At 44.7% G+C, this 24258-nt stretch overlaps 3 protein-coding genes across 8 annotated transcripts in view; 1 reads left to right on the top strand and 2 right to left on the bottom strand.

The window, feature by feature from the left end:
• LOC144009014 (anion exchange protein 2-like) overlaps positions 1-319 on the bottom strand; it is a 37993-nt gene extending 37674 nt beyond the window's left edge. The window contains exon 1 of one of the 2 annotated variants that reach the window (XM_077508468.1): positions 83-319. The gene's annotated coding sequence lies outside the window, so the exon portion shown is untranslated. The remainder of the gene's footprint in view (positions 1-82) is intronic. The other variant, XM_077508466.1, reaches the window with a different exon arrangement.
• Positions 320-7816: 7497 nt separating this feature from the next.
• Positions 7817-15138, bottom strand: eif2s3 (eukaryotic translation initiation factor 2, subunit 3 gamma). 2 transcript variants are annotated; one of them, XM_077509668.1, is made up of 14 exons: positions 14899-15138; positions 14655-14723; positions 14180-14243; positions 13965-14092; positions 13781-13902; positions 13594-13688; positions 13366-13524; positions 13089-13223; positions 12361-12455; positions 12138-12282; positions 11893-12062; positions 11586-11758; positions 8829-8909; positions 7817-8716 (listed from the first exon to the last, which is right to left on the bottom strand). In XM_077509668.1, the coding sequence occupies exons 2-13, from the start codon at positions 14721-14723 to the stop codon at positions 8846-8848; spliced, it is 1419 nt and encodes a 472-aa protein (XP_077365794.1). In that variant the 5' UTR covers positions 14899-15138; the 3' UTR covers positions 7817-8716; positions 8829-8845. The 2 variants fall into 2 exon arrangements, with proteins under 2 accessions (XP_077365794.1, XP_077365793.1); XM_077509667.1 differs by lacking the exons at positions 7817-8716; positions 8829-8909 and adding an exon at positions 11117-11400.
• On the top strand, positions 14730-24196 carry klhl15 (kelch-like family member 15). 4 transcript variants are annotated; one of them, XM_077509665.1, is made up of 10 exons: positions 14730-14744; positions 15378-15601; positions 16157-16237; positions 16368-16506; positions 16595-16783; positions 16879-17103; positions 17274-17435; positions 18563-18772; positions 18852-19042; positions 19643-24196. In XM_077509665.1, the coding sequence occupies exons 3-10, from the start codon at positions 16215-16217 to the stop codon at positions 20397-20399; spliced, it is 1896 nt and encodes a 631-aa protein (XP_077365791.1). In that variant the 5' UTR covers positions 14730-14744; positions 15378-15601; positions 16157-16214; the 3' UTR covers positions 20400-24196. The 4 variants fall into 4 exon arrangements, with proteins under 4 accessions (XP_077365791.1, XP_077365789.1, XP_077365790.1 ...); XM_077509663.1 differs by having other exon boundaries at positions 16124-16237; XM_077509664.1 differs by lacking the exon at positions 14730-14744 and having other exon boundaries at positions 15364-15601; positions 16124-16237.
• Positions 24197-24258: the final 62 nt, after the last annotated feature.

Below are 24258 nucleotides of genomic sequence, written 5' to 3'. Positions count from 1 at the left end.
AGTCGTCGTAAAATTGTCTAATAAAGCTTAAATGACACAGAAATTGTGGCTTATTTCCACGGCGATACCTGTTGGTACTCACCTCAAACTCTCGCCTCTGGCTGGCTTGGATGACTTGCTCTCAACCGGTGTCAGACAAGCGATATAAAATGTACGCTACTTCCGGTCAGTTGTTAAAAAAGTAAAAGGTATCGACGAATGTGCTCAAATGTTTACTTTTCAAAATAGCGTTGACCTTTATATTATAGGTAAATATTTGAATATAAATTAACAAGTAGCACACATAAACAACACCGCAGTGTTATAGAAACATTGCTTTCTAACCACTATCTTTATTTTGAAATTAATATTGCCCATTCCGGTTGCGCTTTGGTGGCCTCAGGCATTTTATAGCCGGTGTCTCAAGGCTGTATATTTTCTGCGCATGCGTAAATGCAACTTCATGACTCCGACAAGAAGAGGCTGTGCGGAGGGGCGGGGCACGTTCCGTTAGGATGATGATGCCACGACCTTCAATTTTAAAAATAGAAAACCTTATTAAATATCACCAAGGGATAGCTGGATGTGGATTCTAGAAGGTGTTTGCTGATGATCCATTCTTGGATAAACATGATCTCAAGTACTGTGATGTTAACTGCATCGTTTTGGGGGGTATTATACCATTCTTTATGCAAGGCTGGAGTGGGTTTTGAATATAAAAAAAACCATATTAAAATAAATTAAATTTCATTATGTTTATCAAAGGGCGGCACGGTAGTCGAGTGGTTAGCACGTCCGCTTCCCAGTTCTGAGGTCTCCGGTTCGAGTCCAGGCTCGGACCTTCCTGGGTGGAGTTTGCATGTTCTTCCCGTGCCCGCGTGGGTCTTCTCCGGGTACTCCGGTCTCCTCCCACATTCCAAAGACATGCATGGCAGGTTAATTGGGCGCTCCGAATTGTCCCTAGGTGTGCGTGTGAGTGTGGATGGTTGTTCGTCTCTGTGTGCCCTGCGATTGCTTGGCAACCAATCCAGGGTGTCCCCCGCCTACTACCCAGAGCCAGCTGAGATAGGCGCCAGCAGCCCCCGCGACCCTTGTGAGGAATAAGCGGTCAAGAAAATGGATGGATGGATGGATATGTTTATCAACATATAATTCCAGATTTGACTTCACAACATCCATCCAGCCATTTCCAAATGCGGTCTCCACCTTGGACTAGTAGCCTACCTGTCGCAAGACTCATATAGACAATTTAGAGTCATTTTGTTCTCAAAACCTTTACTCCAAGTAGCCTACCAAGTAAATACTGAACGCTCCAAATACCACCATAATGACCAACTTTAAAATAGAGCACCATTATGTACAGGAAAAAAGAAAATTATATTACAATATTCAGGAACTGAACTGTGCTTGGGCGGTGATTATATCGTGTGCCACAAGAGTGAGCCCAAGTACCACTAGTGGTACTGATTGACCTAAAATGACCTTTGGCGAGAGCACGGCTCACCCCACAACAGTTCTCTTCATTTGGAATTTGTGTACCCAGACACATCACTAAACTAAACTCCACACAGGAGGGATTGAACCAAGAATCTCAGTCAGAGCTGTGAAGCAGAATAATCAACACCAGTTTGCCCTTGGGGACATATTTGTAGCTGTCACGGTTTGCTTCCGACTGATTTCTGCGGTTGATTGCTGAAAAATGACTCAACACGATTAAAAAATAAATAAATAAAAGTAAAAAGTACATCATTACGTCAAAAAGCCAACGTTGCCCGTCAACGTCACTGATAACCGTTTTTGATTAAAAAAAGACAAATTCGTGTACGTTCTGTCTGCTTTGTTGGCTTTGTTGTTGTCCTGCTGTCAATCAAAGGAGGCAGGACGCATGTCTCGTGCCTGCTAGCATAGCCGGCTGGGATTTAAATAGCAAAGGATCCGATGTAGGAAGTCCCACAAAGTTGCTGTTAAATTCCACTTCAGCGTTCTAATTGCAGGACAGCGGGGCCTAAAGGCGGACATGAGCTCTTCGGACTCCCCGGTAAGCTATGAATGACTTGCCGAGTGCTGTAGAAGTAACGTCGAGCGGTGCTGAGGGCATATTAGCTCGCAAGTTAGCCTCGGCGGCTAAGCTAGTTGTTATGCTAACGGCTGTGACAGGCAGGCGTCACAAACGTTCACATTTACCTCGACGGAAACCATTATTTTACTTCGAATTGTACAGTTTTAAAGGGAAAATTTTGTATGAACACATTGTTTCGACAGATGGTTAAAATAGTGTCATTTAAATTAAGAACAACAGATAAAGGTTAAAGCTGTTTAAAAAGTAGGTATGACGTATTTGACATGTCACCATTGCACGTTGGCTTCTTCAACCAGCACCTCCTATAGTCTGGTGACCAGTCCGTATGATGCTTTCGTGCTTAGTTAACTATTATTTACCTGGTTGAAAATCATCCAGTACATTTTTGGAGGTGGGGGGACAATTATAGCGGTGGTTTCCAACTGTTTACGATATGGTGCCACCCATGCAACAATTAGTAATACTGTAATTGAAGCACAAACAAAACTAACTTAATGCAATGCTTCTTGACGTAACAAATTTAATGGTGTCAGAGATTTTCTAACAAGTAGTAGTCTGATATTAGGCAGCGGTGGCCACCCCCAAACTTGAGAAGCTTGTCATGCTCATTGTTTTTGTCTACTTCGTGACTGTCTTACAGACAATTGGGGAGCTATTCCTCACGCTTGGTGAAATGGGCTTCACACCGGAGCAGATCCAGGCGGCTGTGCAGGCTGGCCATTTTTCAGTGATGGATGCGGCTGAGTGGTGAGTGCATCCGCATGTCTCATAAACGCCCCACCCAAATGGCCACCTATTTTTATTTGGTTTTTATTAGAGAGTTTCTTTTTTTTCAATAGGCTCCTACAGGGTCATCCGCATCCACGACACACTTTGATCAAGCAGCCGACGGGGCCAGCGGAAACGGCTTTTGCAGCTTTCAACCCTCCAAAAGAGTCGACCGGTGCATTTGAATCGCACGAATCTGACTGTCCAGGTATGACGTCCAATGACACCTGGGCGCAAGTAGCATTTCTCAGTTTGGGGAAAATGTCTTAAGAAATGTTCTTAATTTTCATGCTGTCACAGCAAGTGGCTCATTAGCGCCGAGGCCAGCGCAGGTGTCGCACTCCCCATCCCGAGAGCTGCCACCCGTCGAGTCACGCATCAAAAAGCACAAAAGCGACTTTGAGGAGCAGCAGAGGCAACGCGTGGCTCAAGAGGCGAAGGCGGAGCGCCGGCAAAAGAAACAGGTATCGAAATGATGTGGCTTCGTGTTGTCTCAGACGAGTGTACAAAATATACAAGAAAAACGTTTCTGAAAATTTTGTATGAGTCAATTTTAGTTTATATAAGCAATCACATGTGCAGTGTTCACGTCTTGATTCTAGGAACGAGAATTGGTGCTAAAGCGCATCGCTGATGATCGTAGGAGCTTACAGGAGAAGAAGAGCAGCAGCCAGTCTGGCGCTGTGACAGAGGCGGCATCTCCGTCCAGTGGGAGTGAAGGGCAAACGCTGGGAGGGAAGGTTCAGACTAATGTGGATAACAACTGTATCCTCATGGTGAGGTTGTAAAGGCCGCCGCGGTCGTACCGATTTGTGGGACGCCGAATTTAAGTTGTTTCCGTCTGTGGCCTCGCTGCAGATCCGGCTCCCGTCCGGTGAGTCCGTGCGCGAACGCTTTCCGGCCGACGCGCCGCTGCGCAGCGTCGTGGAGCACATCACCGGTCGTCACCCCTCCCTCCACGCCTTCTCTCTCGTCCAGGGGTTCCCACGCAAATGCTTCGGGGAGGCCGAGCTGGCCTGCTCCTTGCGCTCCCTCGGCCTCACGCCCAACGCCACCCTTTGCATTCAGACAACCCCCCCGGAAACCCCCCAGGAGCACCCGGCCGGCGGCCCTGCCGAGCCGTCCGCAGTCGTACCCCCTCCCGCCCTTCATGTCCCCGTCCAGGAGAGGGCGGGTGGGCCAGACCTTTTCGCGCCCCCTCTGCTACCCAATCACGTGTGGGAAGAGGCTGCCAGTCTGGCGGGAATCCCTGGAGGAGGTCCTCTGCGTGGACCCTCTCACTTTTGGGGCAAGTAGTCATTTTTGATCCCGAATCATAATTTTGGATAAGCGGCATTGTTGACATGTTAGCCTGTGCTACTTTTTGTACTACCATTTTGAAACGTGCGTTATTTCATCATATTTGTCCTATGTTTAAAAAAAAAAAAAAAAAACTTTCAACATTCAAAACCCTGCTCTAAGTAAAGGCCACGCCTTAAAAATACAAGCTTTATTCCCATCTGTCGAGACACCAATAACCACTGTTTGTAAATAAACGCCTCCCTCAAATAAACAATCCAGGAAGCAATTAGTACGTACCTGTAAACAAACACTTCGGAAACCAACTTACCTCAGAGAAACACCTTAACAAAACAAGAAACACCTTACCTCAAATAACTTTGTTCCTTTTACCACAAAGGAACAAGTGTCTGTAAATAAATGCCTTACCTCAAAAAACACACTCCACCGTTCCACCAATAAACACCGCAATTTACATGCACAGGAAACAATAGGTGTCAACATCTTACCTCAAATAATTCCCCCGATAAAAACAAACAAAACAATGGCACGTTTAGGATGACATCTGTTCCCATCTGTGTTGCAGTATGTTACCAGTTGAGTTCTAGTTAATGAACTTTGCACAATTTATGGTAATTGTCACAATAAGACCGTGTAATGACATACAGTACATTTAACCTGCAATAAAATATTTGTCATCATAGGTAATATATTTATGTGCACAGTAATAGCTCAGTGATGCATCATAACTATAATGTCATGATCACATGGTTACGACACAGGGCGAGGCCAAAAGTTGGTTCCTGGCAATCTCGAGGAGGAAGCTGCTGATGTACAATTCGAAGAGGAAGAGGACGAAGAAGACGAAGAAGAGGAAGAGGGAGAAGCGCCACATTTGCTTAACGGTACCGACAACATTTCACGGTGTAACATTTTCCTCTCGTATGTGCGCTGTGTATGGAGGATTCGTATAAATATGTTCTATTTTAAATATTATCGTGCTCTCAAAGATGCATTTATAGGTTTTTATGTTTTTTTTGTTTGTTTTTTTTATGGTAGAGTATACAGAAGGCTTTGATGCAGCATCTGAACTGAAGAGAATGCTTGAAGCAATGGTAGTTATTACAAAAACGGCCAGCAGGTGGGAGCAGAGTTTAAGAGATCACCCAGGGCCATGTTGCAAAAAGCTCGTTTCTGTTTTAAACAGATTTGTGAATTATGATGAAACTCAGCTATATTGTAATGCTAATCTCTAATCTTGCTAGACTCTAATCTTTCTTTTAGTAGGTTCCATGTTTTTACAGCAATAGGACACAATATTCTGTGGGTCTTGCAAAATCCAGTAAAACACAAAAAATGTGCTGGGAGTGAATGAGTTAATGCCCAACATGGCCGGCCAATCAGAGTGTGTCTTTTAAAACGTGCGCGTGTGATGTCACAATGGTAAACTAGGCCGCACTTGGGAGGTAAATGAGCGCAAGAGGCACATTCAAGGTGGATTGATCAATAGATGGGTTGATTCGGTCGTTGTTTGTGTTTCGCCAGGTATGCCACGGCTTCCGTTCTTCCCCGAGAACAGGAACCGCGGCGGCGGCTTCGCGTCCAGGCACCGCTGGCCCGAGCAGGGCAATCGACTCAGGGAGGCCCCCGAGGAGGAGCCGGAGGACGCGGAGGGCCGAGCGGTCCCCGGCGCCGCCGGACTGGCCGCCGTGGAGCGTCTGCAGCGGGCGGAGCGGCGCGAGGACCCCGCCGGCGGCGCCGCGCAGGGGCAGCCGCTTCCCGCCAAGAGGTCCTTCAGGACCCCCAGCGTCTCCTCGCTCTGTGCCTTGGCCACGCGTGCCACCGTCCACCTCATGACGGGTGAGCGCTTTCGCACTCTTACGTGTTGTTTATTGACAAATGCGAGTGTTAGAAGAGCTGTTGTTTGTGCGTCTAAACATGGCGTCAGCTCCCAGCATGCAATACAGCAGCAGCCTGGCCGGCCTGACGCCCGAGCTGGCCGAGCTTCTGCTGAACCACATGGCCCAGGAGCGTCTGCTGCGCCCACGCAACCTGGAGCTGTTCTTCGGCTGCCCGCTGCAGAAGTTTGTCCTCAACTGCTACCCGTACTCCACCAACGAGCTGCTGCGCCAGCTGCGCGCCTTCACCGCGCTCAAGCATCTCAGCCTGGTCAACTCGCCACTCATAACGGGTACAAATCGCTCCGCCATGTTTGGTTGTTTTTTTTTTCTCATCTCTCATTTCAAACACTTAAAATGACAATAAAACAAAAGAGCATCATTTAAAGGGATACTTCACTTATTTTAGCCCATTATAGCAATAAAAAGTTAATATTTTGTCTGTAATTAATTTGATACCTTCATTATTTTTCACGTACAATTAGTACCTTTAAAAACACATTTTGCAACTTGCTGTCGACTGAAAATGACATCACAAGGGCTCAGGTAACCAATCACAGCTCAGCTTGTGAATGTCACATAATAATAATGACTTCAAAGAAACTCATTTACAAAAGAAAAGATGGATGAAGCGACTGCTTATCTAGTCCTATCCCAATTTTACCGCACTTATTACCTTAACTCATTATTTGCAAATGCCTTAACAAAAATTGTACATTGGACCACAGTTTTAATATTCTTCCCTGGTATATTTATCAAAAATGCTTTTTTTTAAATAAATTTTTTTAAATTGACAAATACTTCTTTTAATGTTTTCCTCAAGACCGATCCACAAAACTACTCCAAAGATCGAAATGCACAAATGTTTGAGTTTCAAATCCCCTCTCCAATAATAACACCCCCGTAAATAATTTTTGTATGTTGCCGGGAAACATTTTATTATTTCCCTATACAATATTTGTCCAGTGTTATCTACCAGATCCCTTAACTTTAATTTGCGTAATTAAAAAAATGTTTATTGGTGTGTTCAAGGTATCCTAAAAGGATTTATTATTCTTATAGCTTTATTTTGCAGTGTGCATAATGATTGTATTGTGGTTTTGTAGGAATTACCCCAAACTTGTACACAGTAATTCAGATATGGTAATACCTCACATCCTTGCGCCTCAAGTTGGAAGAATTATAAGACTTATTGAAATGTGTTTTCTTGCAGATTCCGGCCTGTCAATTCTGTCCAGTCTGGTTAAACTGCAGTACCTCAACTTGGCTTCCTGTAGCAAACTGACCGACTCTTGTCTGCAGCACATCACAGGTTACAAACGCTTTCCGCGCACACTCACAGGATTAAAAAAAATTGCGCGACGTCGCGCGCAGCACATGCAGAATCCGCTTTTGTTTGTAGGTCTCAAAAGCTTGTGCTTCCTGTCGCTGGACCAGACCAAAGTGACGGACGCGGGAGTGACGCTGTACCTGCGCTCGGCGCCGCCCTGCCTCTCGCAGCTCAGCCTCAACCAGACGGGGGTCAGCGAGGCCACGCTGGCCGCGCTGCCCGCGTGCGCGGCACAGCTGCGGATGCTCAGCATCAAGCAGACCAAGGTAGTGCGCCACAGCCACAACACGATGGCGCTGGGTTTCTTTTAAATGGGAATTTGGTGTGAACCCATTTACAGGTTTCCCAAGGTTTGATTATTTTTTGTCAGGAGTTGCAAGTTAACAAATTTGAGTTATTTTGGAGAGTTTAGGCAAAAGAGCGCTTTGTGGCGTTAGCGAACTTAACAAGCAACATTTTGTAGTGGACAAGTCTTCAAAAAAAGAGGCTTCAAGTTGTTTATTTCAACCCCCAGTTGACATTTACATTAAATGTAATACAAAGACAATTAGGTTACATGTTGTGTATTTAACCAAATCATCAAGTTTGCTAGTTTGATGCTAATACACAATGTAGAATGCTAATAAAACTAGCATCCATGTTGAGCTAATTATAAACCTTTACATAACTTGTGTTTGAACACTAAACAAAACAAAAGCTTACCTAAAACAAAGATTTTTATACTTTTATTGAACTAAGCCTGCTAGCTTAAAGCTAACACAGTACAAAATGTGATAGATGGGCTAACAAAACTAGCATTGATTTGGGGCTAATTTTAAACATTTTTTATTGTATTTGAGCACAAGCTGAACTTAAAAAAAAAAAAACATAAAAAGAAAGATAATTACATTTTTATTTAACTATGCCACTAAGTCTGCTAGCTTAAACCTAACCACTAGCTGAATGCTAACACACAATACAAAACATCAGACAGGCTAATGTAACTAGCACAGAGGTCTCAGCAATTATAAACTATTATTTATGTATATTTTTAGAAAGTACAAGACTATAGAGTTATTTTACTAATTTAATTTGGTTGTAATTTTATTATTAAGACTATTTAAAGGTAAAAGCATTCTGGTTTAGATTGTAGCCTACCACCATTTTGTGAATATCAGCCTGACTGACGCCGCCATGTTTGTTTGGCTCACTTACCAAACTGTTGTGACATCATCATATGTCCAGGTGTCTGACGTGTCCGCGCTGTCCGATCTGCCGGGCCTGCAGACGCTCAACCTGGATGGCACGGCCGTGACAGAGGCATCGCTGGAGCAGCTGAGCACCCACCCTTCACTCTCATCCCTCAGCCTGGCGGGGGTGTGCGTGTCGGACGGCGACCGCGCCCTTCAGATCGTGTCGAGTTAGGCGCCAACCTCCTCCGTTCCTGGCCCGAAGACTTAACGCCGACCCGCCACTAAATGCGGTTTATCTCTCGGCAGGACTGACTTTGACTCACCTGATGCTCCCGGGACGTCACTCGGTCACGGACGGCGGCATCGCCTTCCTGTCGCGGCTGCAGCTGCTGGCGGAGCTCGACCTGACGGATTACACGCAAGTCACGGATCAGGGAGTTCAGCATCTCTGTGCTCTGACAAGGTACACTCATATGTACTGTTTTATGTCTCGCGGGGTTCCGTCGTGTCAACAGTTCGTAAAAAAAAAAAATATGTCTGCTGTTGTGTTGTAAGGTTAAAAAAGCTGTTGCTGAGCAACACTCAAGTGACAGACAATGGACTCCACTCCTTGCGCCCCCTGCTGGAGCTGCAGGAACTGTGCTTGGACCGGACGGCGGTCAGCAGCCGAGGAGTGGCGGCGCTCATCACCTGCCTGCCGAACCTCCAGGTATCTTAAATGGATGCTTGCCTCATTGAACAATCTTCAGCAGTGAAAAGTGAATACTTTGTCCAGAATAAATTTGATAACATTATTTTTCATGTACAAAGAATACCTTTTAAAAAGTAATTTTTGTACTTGCCGTCGACTGATGATGACATCACCCGTGCTCAGGACGTAGGTAACGACCAATCATGGCTCACCTGTTTTCTGGGTCTGGTCAGTAAACTGAGCCATGATTGGTCGTTACCTACTTCCTCAGCACGGGTGATGTCATCATCAGTCGACAGCAAGTAGAAAAATTACTTTTTAAACGTATTCATTGTACATGAAAAATAATGAAGTTACCACATTATTTATTTTGCTTAAAAAAAAGTTTACATTAAAAAATTAAAATGAGCATCAATAACCATTTATTTTTTTGCTGCAGGTGTTGGGTTTGGCCAGCACCCAGGTGGGTGACAACGTCGTGAGACAAGGCCTCATCCACTGCCCTCAGCTGCTCAAGTTGAATCTCAGCCGCACCAGGATCACCGATAACGGTAAGAAGCCCCACCCACTTGGTCAATAACACACCATAAACGTCATATCGCACGACCCTCTCTTTCCAGGTGTGAAGTTCCTGGCGCGCATGCGTCTAACTCAGGTGAACCTGGACGGCACCGGCGTGAGCCTAGCGGGCATCGCCGCCCTGCTGGCCTCGGCGCACATCAGCAGCATCCGCGCCAGCAACACGCGCGTCGTGCCCATCGACGACGTCTCTGACGACGAGTGGGAGGCTCTCTCGTAGCGGTGAAAAACACTCCCCCTCCCCAATTTCCCCCCTCCTCCACGTTTGCACTGTCGCGCCGATGATCTGTCAATCAGGCATGTTTATTTGTTAAACGTGCCTTGAGTAAAAATGACCCCGGAACATGTTTAATTAACACACCAGTTATTGTCAAATTTGAGTCATTTGAAAATCTAGAGGCAAAAGTATTCAAACACCCGTTATGATTGATTTAACCCAACTGATATCATTTCTCAGGATTGGGTTCCTGGGTCATTTTGACCCGGACCATAATATTGTATGAAAACCTAAATCCATTGAAAAACAGTAAGTGAACAAATACCTTTACTGCTTATTTACCTCGAGGAAGCAAAAGAACACTCACAGCATGAATGTTAACGCCACATCCATGAGAAACTTTTAATTTCAACAATTGTTAAATGTGCTTTGTCATTTTATGCTTATTATGAAACACAACAAGGACATTTTGTTTTATTTCTAATTTCCTGATTTTGGTTATATTAAATGGGCAATCTAGAATAATTTTGTTTCTCATAGTCACTTTTACCTTGACAGCAGTTTTCCTCATCCTTTGTTCAATAAAAAAAAAAACAAGTCAGAGTGCTATTTTCCCAATGTTCCCTTTTTTCATATGGACTTTTAATTGATAAGAATTTCTGCTTTTACATTGAAAGTCAATTTTTAAATATGATTTAAAAGGTTGTTTTTAGTAAGAAAAAATAGCACTCCATAATATTGTACTTACAAACAACACAATAACAAATTGAATGCAAAGAATTAAACATTGCATCATGATTTGGAGCTGCTCCTTCTGGTGTGCCTGCTATGGCCACCAGGAGGCAGTGTAATACAGTCATGCTTCCGCTACTACTGTGATTCACTAAAAATGATTTTTTTTTTTTTTGGTACAGGATAAAGAATATGCCTTTTAAGTATTGATACAATACAAGATGTATTAATATTACTGTATCACTAACGAAACAAAATTCCACAAAATAATAAACTAGTACAAAACAACTTTGCTGCTGTGTAAATTTGAGCCTTATAGTTTCTACTTGTCAATTGTGCAGACTTGTGCAAGCAATGTTTGGCTTCTTCAATGAGATGCAATACAAAAAAAGTTAGTTCCAAACGCTGTTTATTGGATGAAAGAAAGTGAGCGACACTGAAGCGTAGTCAGTGGAGGATGTTGAAACCAGTCCCGAGTATGTTGGCGTCATTCCCATTCCTCTTGGCGGAAAAAGAACGAAGCGGGGAGGGAAAAAAAAAAAAAAAAAAGTGTGACATCTGCGGCGCCTGATGGGAACGTTGCTAAGGGCAACGACCCCAACGTCTTCTCTTTCAGTCGTCGTCCACAGTGGGTGTAATTGTCACGCCCCTCCGGATCTGCCCCCAGCCAATCAGACTAGTGGTGGAAAGCGAGAACGGCCAATCGGATGAGAGTACGAGGATAAACGATGTGTATAGAAGTATAAAAAGTAGCAACCAGTGGAATTTTGCCTTACTAACGTAGTTCTATTGCGCCCCAGTCGGCCTACTAAGTTAAGTTACTAACTTAAGCTGACATGAAAAAATATCTGGTATCCTTACCGCCAATGTTTCTCCACACGTCGACTCAGGGCGATCTTCTCTCCGACTTCGGTGCAGACGGGATTGGTGAGGACGATCTTGGCCAGATCGGCTTTGACAGCGCTCACGCGGCCGCCTGTCGACAGCGAGCCAATGTTTACCATCAGCACTTCGTTCTTGGACAACTTCTGGACCTGAGAGGGGGTTAGGAAAGGGCGCTTAGCTTAATGCTAATAAATAATTCAGAACACCATTGACATGTCAATTAGCATCCCTTGGGGGGAAAAAAAACCCCACAACCAACATGGAAGCGTGACGCTATGCTCACCTTGGCGGCCTTCTTGTCGCCCTCTGTGCGCACGCCCAGCAACCTCCTGAGCAGGAAGTAAGAGATCTCCAGCTCGGTGAAGATCTCAGGCAGCTCCCCGACGGCGCCCAGCACCTGACCCACCATGCGGTCGGCTCGGCACAGCGTCGGGTCGATCTTGGTGCCCACGCCTGTAACCAAGGTTATGAGCGGAAAGATGCGTACATTTGCAAATTGTTGACGAATGCTGAACCGTGAACGCGTACCGATGAGGCCTCCGGGCGCGGCGTACTGGAGGTCGTTGTGTTCAGCAAACAGCGAGACGATCTTGGAGAAGATGGGTTTGCACATCAGCTTCCCTTCGTGGTCCTTGGACACGATGCCCGGCCGCACCTCGATCTCCTGGCCCACCTGCGGACGCCGAGACGGACCGCTAAGCTCACATCATGGCGAGACTTTTTTTTCCTGTTGCCGTCAGGAGTGTCTCACCTTGAGGACGCCCTTGAGGATGCTCCCTCCCGCCACGCCGCCTTTCAGGTCGTCCACTTCACACCCGGGTTTGTTGACGTCAAATGATCTGATGACTAGGGGGAGGAGGACCATTAACGAGACAATTTTAGGCTTCTAAAAATGTATATTTTTGGGACACAAACTCAAATTAATCTATTTGATTTATCACCCAACAATATATATAAACTCATTCACGCCCAGCCATTTTCACCGCGCGCCCGGCTGTTTTATTGGATTTTGACTGGTTTTGCCACAGAACATTGTGTTCTTTTGCTATAAAAACATGGAACCTACCAAAAGAAAGATTAGAGTCTCTTCTTTCATCAGGGAAAAAAAAAAAAGATATGCTTCCGTTTTGCAGTAATTAGCAGTAGAATATAGTTAAGTTTCATTATTATTCACAAATCTGTTTAGAATTGTGGGGAAACAGCTTGTTTTCAACATGGCCCTGGTTGATCTCTTATACTCTGCTGCCACCTGCTGGCCGTTTTTGTCATTACTACAATTTTTTTCACCCGTTCACTGCAGTAGAGAGGCTGCATCAAAGCCTTCTGTAGCTATGCTCTAGCATAAAAAATCAAACAAAATTTTTTTTATAAATACGTCTTTGGGACACTTGAAACATTTAAAATAGAACGTATTTATACGTTTTGGGGAGCAAATGAGAAAAAAAAAAGTGCCGAGGTTCCTTTCTACGCTTTTCTTACCAATGAGTCTGGGCTCTGAGGAGAAGTCTCGCACAGGGACGGGGATCTTCTTGACGATGTACTCGCACACCACCTCGATGTTGTACTTGAGCTGAGCAGAGATGGGAATGATGGGCGCGCCCTCGGCCACCGTGCCTGTCAATCGGAGGGGACGTGTGGTCAATGTGGATAATTATACTTGACGAAAACAGTTAACATTGAACAACGTGAAGCCCATTTTTTGTCCACTGTAGTCATGAAAAAAAACCCTCATGTTGGATGTTGTGTCCGCTCTCACCCTGTACGAAGCTCAGAATCTGCTCGTACTGCTCTTTGGCCTGGCTCTCCTTCACCAGGTCGATCTTGTTCTGCAGAATGAGGATGTGCTTCAGCTTCATGATCTCGATGGCGGCCAGATGCTCCGACGTCTGCGGCTGTGGACACGACTCGTTGCCCGCTGGAAGGACCCGAACGTTACTTCGCTAGTCAGCGGCGTCGAGGCCGGAGGGCGGACCCGACGACTCACCGATGAGGAGGAGGGCGGCGTCCATCACGGCGGCTCCGTTCAACATGGTTGCCATCAAAATGTCGTGACCAGGACAGTCCACAAAGGACACGTGTCTACAAGAGATCAATTAATATTTAGGTTTTTGTTTTTTTTTGTCCAATCTGATTGGCCGTAATAAAACTCATTCCGGTCAAGTCCGTCTCACCTGACAAGTTTGAAGTCGCCTTTGGTGCCGGGGAGGTCCGTGGGGAACTCATCGGGGGTGCTGCTTCCGCACGAGCGATAGCACTCGGGTCGAGGACAGCTGGGGTCGTCCAGCATGTAGATCTGACATAACACGACAGCGGTTAGGATCAGCGTCGGAACCGACGTTTCGACACCAACCATACCTTAGCGTTAGCGTAGCCGAGCTTAATGGTAATGTTCCGCTCCAGCTCATTTTTGAAGCGGACGGTGTGAACGCCCGAGATGGCCTTTACCACCGTGGACTTTCCGTGCGCCACATGGCCGATGGTGCCTGGGAGTCAGAACAAGAGAATATGGTTGGTCGCAATGAATGGGCGCAAAGTGCAGGTGTGTTTCAACGGTCATTGGATGCAAGTACCAATGTTGATGGTGGCCTGTCTACTGATGATCTCGGGGGACAGAGTCGTCAGCTTGGACACATCCTGCAGACGTCAACACACCATCAGATGAAACAGACTCAACTTACTTAGGTATGTGGACAGTGACTATTACTAGCAAGCACATTATATGATTAATTACTGTGTAAAATTAGCCGTGTGGCCTTCATTTATTGTCCGTTTGCAACTGGACATTTGGATTCTCGCTCAGGGGGTGTTTAGAATACAGTATTATCATTAATATTGTGTATTAAGACGTCAAGTGTAAATAAAATACAGCTCGTACTTGATGAGTAGCCCAACAGCTAACAGGATACTAGCCGGTAGCTTCTGATTGCAGCAGTAGCTTAACGGGCAACAAACAAGACTTCTATTACAGCTAATCTTCGACAAAAGGCGGCTAAAGTCTTGGACGCAAATTCACGAAGGTGTCAGCGTTATTTGAGCAGCGCTTACCAGAGTACTGAGGTCTTGTTTGGCCAAATGAGGCTGACCAAGCGTTGTGCCCGACTCGTCGCCCGCCATCTTGAAAGAAAGAGGAAAAAGGTAGCCGAGGACAATGCCTGAATTGAGTCATTCAATACTTTTTTCCCCTTTTGCTATAATCATGTGTCAACCATTCTACTTTATATTATTGTTTTCATTCTAATAACATTAACGTACATTGTGTCAGAAACTATTTAACTTATATTGACTTTACCTTAATAATTCAACGGGGTCCTTTCACTGCGGCTGATGCAATTTGCAGATACGGTCAAAAATTTAAATCAAATAAAAACGGTGACTCCACAAACGTCCAGCAAAAACTATTTACATATATTTAATAACGGAGTTCTCTCGAACCGTTAAACAATATCAACAAACGATTGTTTGTGTATCCAGTGGGTAGAGAAGAGTACTGTACGTTCCTCGCGTGTCGGGTCCGTCGTGGATTAATGACATCATCAACAAGTATCTTGTAGTCCTGTTATGTTATTCGCAGTCCTCTCGAGAAAAACGCCAAGAGTTGAGCTTTTGTTGGCATGTGGACGTGCCACAGCCACATTAAAGAATGAACCATGAATAATGTGTCTATTTTATTATTAATGTTTCTATTTTGAACAAAATAAACAGAAATGTATTCCATTTTTAATCTACTATTGTTTTGCAAACACTTGTCCCTCACTTCCGCTCAAACAGGACGTGACGCACACCGAGAAGATGGCGGCCCCAAAGCCAACGGATCGATTTGGATTGCTAGCCGTTTGCTGTTGAGCCAAACCCGGGCTCTGGAGCTCTGGGGCTCCGGCTGAAGGGTGGCGCCATGGCGGCGGGTCGCTGCAGTCGTCTTCTCTCAATCCGGAACTAACGACACCTCTCCATGTCCGAAGTGAAGACGGCTCGTGTGGATTCTCGGCGCCGAGGTGAGACGCCTTGTTTAGCCGCTGGGCTAAATTTGTCGCCCCGGTCCAACCCCATTCGGAGCAAAGCCGCTCCTGATACCAGTGAATATGGCCACGGAAGTTGGAGACTGTCAGTAACGGTCGTTCAACGCCGCGGTGTTTTACGTTAGCATCGATTGAGCTGACCAGCTTTGAAATACCAACGGTGCTGTCATGTAGCCTTTGTTGGGCATCAAGGGTGAACATTGCAACTTTGTAGGTTCAATTTTACACTTAATGGATAATATTTTAATATCTAAACCTCAATTTCAATGTAACAACTTCAAAATATCATTCAACTATTTTATTTATTTATTTATTTATTTATATTTCCCAACTTTCTAATTTTTCACAATAACATTTCAAAAACTTAAGAGAGTTTACCACCTCCGACCGCAAAACTTCAAAATTCCAAATTAGTCTCACACTTTAAAAAAAAATTCATCACAAATTGTGCTTTGTTTGTAGTCACTAATGTGTAGAATTTGTCTACCTGTCTCCGAGGTAATCGGCGTTGACTTTGAGGATCTTTGTTAGCATCAGCTGGACACACTGGGGCACTGTCCTCTGATTGGTTGGGGCAACCTCCTCTGACATGCCCGTGGCCCAGACTCAGAGGTGAGTGTAGTTATATGTATATTAAAATAATATATATAATAATAATCATCCATCCATTTTCTGAACCACTAAGCCTCACTCAACCGTCCTTTCCAAACACACAGTAATAACATTTCCTGCCGACCATCAGGTGTGGTATGTCGGGGGCGGATGTGGAGGTGTATCTATCCCAGGTGCACGATGGGAGCGTGTCATCGGGCTTCCGGGCGCTGTACGAGGAGCATCTGCTGCTTGACGTCACGCTGACGATTGACGAGCATCACTTCCAGGTGTGTGACGTCGTCAACGTTGTGCTTATCCAGATGACGCCCTCGCGAGAACAGTGGTTGGGATATAATTTGCCGATGTCTCCTTTAGGCTCACAAGGCGCTCTTGGCCACCCAGAGCGACTACTTCCGGGTCATGTTCACGGCGGACATGCGGGAGCGGGACCAGGACAAGATCCACCTGAAGGGGCTGACGGCGGCGGGCTTTGGGCACATCCTTCGCTTCATGTACTACGGCTCGCTGGAGCTCAGCATGCCCACCGTGCAGGAGATCCTACAGGTGATTTTTGCGTTTGTGTCGAACCGGGGTCACAAAGTTTTTTTTTTTTTTTTGTGGCATTTAACGAAAAGACATCACGTGTGTGGCGCCGGCAGGCGGCGATGTACGTGCAGCTGACGGAGGCGGTGGAGTTCTGCTGCTCCTTCCTGCTGGCCAAGATCTGCCTGGAGAACTGCGCCGAGGTCATGCGGCTCCTGGAGGACTTCAGCGTGGGCGTGGAGGGCGTCCAGGAGCAGCTGGACAACTTCCTCCTGGACAACTTCGTCCCGCTCATGAGCCGAGCCGACTTCCTCTCGTACCTCAGCCTGGAGAGACTGCAGGTTTAGACCATGAGGGCATTATGAAGCAAATGTTTTAGTCCGCCTCTGCCCCACTGTGTTATGGTGTTCCACAGAGGTCAATTTTGGGGCCCCTACTAGATTTTTTTTTTTTTAATTGGCTGGCAAATTGGTACTGTTGTTAATGGCGCCCGTTTTGGTCTGTGTCGCAGGCGTACCTGAACAGCGACTCGCTGAGTCGCTATCCGGAAATCGAACTGTACGAGGCGGTCCAGTCATGGCTGCGACACGACCGGCGGCGCTGGAGGCACGCGGACACCGTTGTCCAGTCGGTCCGCTTCTGCCTCATGACGCCCGCAAACATCTTTGAGAAGGTGAGGCTGGAGATGACTTTTGAATTTATTTATTTATACCCAATCCACAACCTATTAAAATTTATTGTAAGACAAAATAATTTCAATATTGGGATTTGATGTCTGATTATTTTTCAAGGTCCTCCGAGATTGTATTTTTTTTTAATAAACACGAGCATTGATTTTGAATTGAATTTATTTATTTATTTATTTATACCCAATCCACAACCCATTAAATTTTATTATAAGACAAAATAATTTCAATATTGGGATTTAATGTATGATTTTTTTTCAAGGTCCTCCGAGATTGTATTTTTTTTTAATAAACACAAGCATTGATTTTGAATTGAATTTATTTATTTATTCATTTATTTATTTATACCCAATCCACAACCTATTAACGTTTATTGTAGGACAAAATGATTTCAATATTGGGATTTAATGTGTGATTATTTTTCAAGGTCCTCCGAGACTGTATTTTTTTTTTAATAAACAAGCATTGATTTTAAATTTAATTTAAATATTTACTTATTTAATTATTTATGTATTCATACCCAATCCACAAGCTATTAAAATTTATTGTAGGATCAAATAATTTAAATATTGGGCTTTAATGTATGATTATTTTTCAAGGTCCTCCGAGATCTTTTTTTTTTTTTTTTTTTTTTTTTTTTTTTAATAAACACAAGCATTGATTTAATCTGTATTACAATATTATATGATAATGTATTTACCTGAAACTTCAACACTGTATTGAACAAACAGGTTGCAATCTGTTTCATGTTTGAACAGCATTAAAATAAATAAAATATTAAGGCTTAATGTTCCATTCATATAACACATTCTTCCGTGTTTTAAGTGTGAACCCTAACCTAAGTAAGACTTTTTGTTGAATATTTCCATCAAAAATGAATGTTTAAATATCTATTTGGCTCCATAGTGAGTCGATACAAGAATTGGGCGCTGTAATATCGTGATATATTGCCAAATGATATGGCCAAAAAAAAATTTTTTCAGTCATTCAGGACGATTACAATTTTTATTGATTTTTGATATAATAAACCCAACAAATATTTATTTAATTGGACTTCTTGCCCAGCCCTACTTTATACTATAAGCAATGAATGAGGAGCGCTCTTCGCCTGCAGGTGAAGACGTCGGAGTTCTACCGCTACTCGCGGCAGCTGCGCCAGGAGGTGGAGCAAGCCCTGGGCTACTTCCACGACGTCAACCAGCAGCCGCTCGCCGAGACGCGCGCCAACCGCATCCGCTCGCAGCGGCCGCAGACAGCCGTCTTCCGCGGCATGATCGGCCACAGCATGGTGAACAGCAAGATCCTGCTCCTGCAGCGGCCCAAGGTGAGCCAACACGTTGTCGCCCGTCGCCGTTTCGTCGCCTGGTGCAGTAACCCCGCCCACTCGCTCGGTCGTCCCGCAGGTGTGGTGGGAGCTGGAGGGCCCCCAGGTGCCGCTGAGACCCGACTGCCTGGCCATCGTCAACAACTTTGCCTTCCTGCTGGGAGGGGAGGAGCTGGGGCCCGACGGCGAGTTTCACGCCTCGTCCAAGGTCTACCGCTACGACCCGCGGCAGAACGCGTGGCTGCGCATGGCGGACATGTCGGTGCCCAGGTCAGAACTCGCGATCGTTGTCTTTATTTGTGTCAGGTGATCAGGTGAGCTGGGATGTTTGCAAAGCAATATTTTTAGACTCGATTAATCTATTCATTAGTCAATCGATTAGTCGACTCATCGGATTCATTTTCATTTTGCATTGTTTTTCCCCCTGATTACTGTTTATTACCCAGTGATTGGTGTTTATTTTGTACTTCATATCCATATAGTGATTTAAAAATAATGGGGGATTGATGTTGTACTATGTTACCAGTTCGGTCACTGTTTTCCAAAGTAAAAACAGATCTGTGCAAATGTCTTAAAGATAAATAGAAGATAATCAGTCTTCTTTCATAAAATTACTGTTGATATGTTAAAATCAGAGGATTTGGACCATTTTAAATTTAAAAATAGCACCTAACGATTACTCCATTATTAAAATAGTTGTCGATGAATTAGATTATTGATTACTTGTCGATGAATGGGTTCATTTTGACAGCTCCAGTGTCGAAAGAATAATTGCATATCAAACCACAATGTTGAAGAAAAAATGAATGAATTGCTGATAATATCCCAAATCTTTCTGGTCTTCACGCTCGCCCGTTGGCGCGCTTGTAGGTCGGAGTTCGCCGTCGGCGTCATCGGAAAGTTCATCTACGCGGTGGCGGGCCGCACGCGAGACGAAACCTTCTACTCGACGGAGCGCTACGACATCACCGAGGACCGCTGGGAGTTTGTGGACCCGTACCCGGTCAACAAGTACGGACACGAGGGCACCGTCCTGGGCGGAAAGCTCTACATCACGGGCGGCATCACGTCCTCGTCCACCTCCAAGCAGGTGTGCGTCTTCGACCCGGGCCGGGACGCGGCGGGAGGGGCCTCGGGCGGCTCGGACCCGCTCCGGACGCGCGGGGGCCGCGGCGGCGCCGCACCGCTGCCCGGCTCCCACCACGCCAGCTGCTGGGAGAACAAATCCAAAATGAACTACGCCCGCTGCTTCCACAAGATGATCTCGCACAACGGCAAGCTGTACGTGTTCGGCGGCGTGTGCGTGGTCCTGCGCGCCTCCTTCGAGTCGCAGGGCTGCCCGTCCACCGAGGTGTATGACCCGGACGCCGACGAGTGGACCATCCTGGCGTCCATGCCCATCGGGCGAAGCGGCCATGGCGTGGCCGTGCTGGAGCGCCAGATCATGGTGCTGGGCGGCCTATGCTACAACGGACACTACAGCGACTCCATCCTCACCTTTGACCCCGACGGCAACAAGTGGAAGGAGGACGAGTATCCCAGGATGCCTTGCAAACTGGACGGGCTGCAGGTGTGCACGCTGCACTTCCCCGAGTACGTGCTGGAGCACGTGCGACGCTGCAGCTGAGGTTCCGCCACGCACTTGGACGCGCTTTTTCCCGAGGAAAGCCCTTTGAGCATTTATTGCGTACCCTACTAGTGCGCTGAATTGTCCATATACTCAAACTAGTCTTACTGTACTAGCAATGTTTTTTTTTCACTACTGCCTTCCACTATTACATGACACTTCTGCGCATGACTCATGGCTAGTAGTAGTCTTCTTGTTTGCACACAGCATTGATTCGATATTCTTGATGTCAAATTTAAGGGCCATGTACTAGTGCACTCTTTACCCTCACCAGTAAGGCACTACTAGAATGACCGATTAATCAGTTGGCTCGATTTTTGCTGCTGATGCTTTTTGTTTTTGTTTTGACATATAAAAACAATTAAACACAAGACAAATGTAAAGGTGTATTCAAGTACCCCTAAAAAAATCGGATATAAACTGACGGTTTTTTGTTTTTGTTTTTTTGTTTTTTGCTCGTCATTTTCAAGCTAAATACTAATGCTGCATTCGAGGATGTCGGAAGTCGGACTTTTCCGAGTTCAAACCAGGAAGTGTTTATGGGAACGCCCCCTTGAACTCGGAAATTCCACTTGCGAAGTCGGAATTAAAAAAGGACCCCGACTTCACCGGCAGACTACAATGTGACGTCACTGAATGGCAAAACACAATTTACTCGAGTATAAAACTCGATAGGGCGGCATGGTAGTCGAGTGGTTAGCACGTCCGCTCTCCAGTTCTGAGGTCTCCGGTTCGAGTCCAGGCTCCGGCCTTCCTGGGTGGAGTTTGCATGTTCTCCCCGTGCCCGCGTGGGTCTTCTCCGGGTACTCCGGTCTCCTCCTACATTCCAAAGACATGCATGGCAGGTTAATTGGGCGCTCCGAATTGTCCCTAGGTGTGCGTGTGAGTGTGGATGGTTGTTCGTCTCTGTGTGCCCTGCGATTGGTTGGCAACCAGTCCAGGGTGTCCCCCGCCTACTGCCCAGAGCCAGCTGAGATAGGCGCCAGCACCCCCCGCGACCCTTGTGAGGAATAAGCGGTCAAGAAAATGGATGGATGGATGGATAAAACTCGATAGCTTTCTTCATTCAGAAATATTCGACATAACTCCACAGTATTGCCGCTATCTATCTCCCTGCATGAAATTATACGGTCAACTAAACTGTATGGAATGCTTATGAAATAAGATTAAAACTATAAATGAAGTAAAATTGAAAAAATGTAAGTTTTCTAGAGGTCAAAATGAGTTTTAAGGACCAAAACAAAAAGCAATTTATCACTATCCGCCGTTCTGGTTGTTTACGTTCGCCTCGAACGCTTTCAGGTCGGAACTGGGAAAAATCACCTGATATATCCGACTTCCGACCATCCTCGAATGCAGCATTAAGGTACAAACTAGTATTGCAAAACAGTCAAATGTAATTCATATCTTTATCGCTGTAAACGTTAAAAGGAACCCCGGCTGTCATGACAAGTTTACTCTATATTATTTATTTGGTTGTTACCAACATAACTATGAGATTCGTTTTTCACAAATCATTTCCAGTTTAATACATTTTGCATAAACTTTTATTTAGACGTCTGCCGCCATTGTTATTTACGTCGCAACGCATTATGTGCGTAGTGACGTGCTCTCGTCATTCAACAGACTCATTCAAGAGTTTTGGTCGTCCCTTTAGGAACGTAACGGATGCTTACCTTGCTTTTTCTTTTTTTTTTTTTTTCTTTTTTTTAAAGTCAGCCCATTGATCGTTTATCGTAATTTTATTCTGCCATATTTCGGAATCGGTCAACCCCTACTTACTAGTAACACTTTGTGCTTTTGTTCTACTACAATTAAACCTTAATAGTAAACTACTGAGCTTCACTTGTAACACTAACCCGTCGTCATGTAGTGCACTAGTAGCCTCCTTTTTTTTTTTTTTTTTTTTTTTAAACGATTTGGAGTAAATGCTCAAACAGCTTTCCATGAAGATGTTTTTCAGCATTTAAGCCTATTATGTCCAACTAAAATTCTGCTATTAACATGCATATGTCAACTAGTGCAATTTGCCCCACTAGTAGCATGTACTAGTTCTACTTGTGTGCAGAAATATCATATCGTAGTGGAAGGAAGGAAAGAAACGACATAGCCATTCTCCTACTAGTGTGCTGAATTGTTTTCCTCGTGACGACAAAGTGTGTACTAGTACATGGACAACTGAGCGCACTGTGTTGTCGGGGTTCCAAACACTTTCACACTTTGCTTTCCTAAGAAAATGTCAGAAAAGAAAAAAAGAACGGTTTGGATCGTATCTGTTCGTGTTCTGCTCGCTTTTCCTGTTCAACGCACTGGAAGCTCAACTCGGACTTAAAAGTCAGCGGCAGCGAAATGTAATCAATCATTCGTGGAATCAATAACCCGACGCACTGAATGAGATTTGAACTAGTGCAGCTACTTTTATACTAGTGCGCTATTTAGCAGCGCACACACTCAATTCTAGTTGTTATTAGCATTTGCTGAAGTTGAATTAATTATTAATACGAAGCAAAATGTGCTTTTGGGCTTCCAGTGCGTCTCATGTTGACATTTGCGCTCGCGTACGTTTCTGTTTCGGTTGTCGGATCGTCGGCCAATCAGCATTCATTGTTTGTTTTTGCGCAAAGGGCTCAGCACATGATGGCAGTGTTTTTAATGTTATTTATTTAGCAAGCTATGCAGTAATGTGTTGCATAATTTATTAAGATGTCTTTTTTTTTTTCCAGGACTGAGCAAGACTGAAAAACGTAGTTTGTTGCCAAGATGCCTCCTCCTTTCCTTTATTTTTATTTCCTGTTTAACGTAAATTTCACAGCTTCCAAACTGCTAGCGTTTGTGTCAGGCTGGGCTGTAACCATGGCGACGTCCGCGTAACCCGCATGCGTACAGGCTTTGTCGTCACAGTCGTCGGATGTCTGTTCAGGACTTGTTGCCACTTTTCACATTCGGAAATGTTCAAGTCGACACATTCCACACAATCGCATCTCGTTTTTGGTTCGGGTTGTCAGTTCCACATCATTTCACATGAGTCACTTTGTCACTACTGTTATTTTAACTATGCACTTTTTTTTTTTTTTTTAAACTGGTCTTTTATTTTCTTGACACATGCTAATTGGTTTGTTTTTCAATCGCCACACGTGTCAAATTGAGGAATGTTTGCAGGGGATTTCTTGAAGGTGTGCGCGCACGTTTACTTCCTCCGGTGTTGCTGTCAAAGAAGAAATGTGATGGAAAAAGTGTTACCTTGCCGAGTCGCAGCATCCTTTATAGTCTGTCAGTAGGCAAACCGAGTAGAAGATTAAAACATATATCCACATGTTATATGTACATACACAGTAGGAACGCAACTAATGGTTATTTTAATAATCGATTGATCTAATTAAAATTTCCATCTCTTTAGTCCAAAATCTGAAGAAAATGGTTGATTCACGTACTGGTGTGGTTCATAACATGTCAGAAAATAGGTTAACGTTTGATCATCGCTCAATGCCAAATTTTTTATTGATCACCTAGATAATGATTGCTTTACTTTCTTGGAGGACAACAGAAAACAAGATTTATTGTTGGGAGGCTGAAATTCCTTAATATTTGGACAAATTACGGTAATATCAATAAATGATGGATCGATTAACTATTTATTGAATCATTTGATAATTAGTTGTCAGTTTGTTGCATCTCCAGCAGTACCTTGCTAGCACTGAAACAGAAACAGCAGGAGAAGATGAACATGTAATCTGGGTAAATCCTCTTTGGAAACGTTTATAACTTCTTTCCAGAAATAAATGTTCATTTTGGTTGAATTCTGCCTATTGGAGTTTTGTTTAAAATATTCAGATTTTCAAAATGTGCAATTGAAAAATAC

The sequence above is a fragment of the Festucalex cinctus genome, chromosome 20, assembly GCF_051991245.1.
Source record: "Festucalex cinctus isolate MCC-2025b chromosome 20, RoL_Fcin_1.0, whole genome shotgun sequence".
In the NCBI taxonomy this organism is placed as follows: Eukaryota; Metazoa; Chordata; class Actinopteri; order Syngnathiformes; family Syngnathidae; genus Festucalex; species Festucalex cinctus.
The sequence above is the reverse complement of the archived record's forward strand: the minus strand, read 5'-3'. Positions and strand labels throughout refer to the sequence as shown.

What these genes read in the sequence shown, in the direction of transcription:
- eif2s3 (XM_077509668.1), bottom strand. Translation starts at nt 14,723, where the DNA reads ATGGCGGGCGACGAGTCGGGCACAACGCTTGGTCAGCCTCATTTGGCC. An exon ending in ACAGGCCACCATCAACATTG is followed by an intron (nt 14,093 to 14,179) that starts GTACTTGCATCC and finishes TCTGACTCCCAG; the next exon opens with GCACCATCGGCCATGTGGCG. An exon ending in GCGACAAGAAGGCCGCCAAG is followed by an intron (nt 11,759 to 11,892) that starts GTGAGCATAGCG and finishes ACCCCCTCTCAG; the next exon opens with GTCCAGAAGTTGTCCAAGAA.
- klhl15 (XM_077509665.1), top strand. Translation starts at nt 16,215, where the DNA reads ATGCCCGTGGCCCAGACTCAGAG. An exon ending in CCGCAAACATCTTTGAGAAG is followed by an intron (nt 17,436 to 18,562) that starts GTGAGGCTGGAG and finishes CTTCGCCTGCAG; the next exon opens with GTGAAGACGTCGGAGTTCTA. An exon ending in GCGGACATGTCGGTGCCCAG is followed by an intron (nt 19,043 to 19,642) that starts GTCAGAACTCGC and finishes GCGCGCTTGTAG; the next exon opens with GTCGGAGTTCGCCGTCGGCG.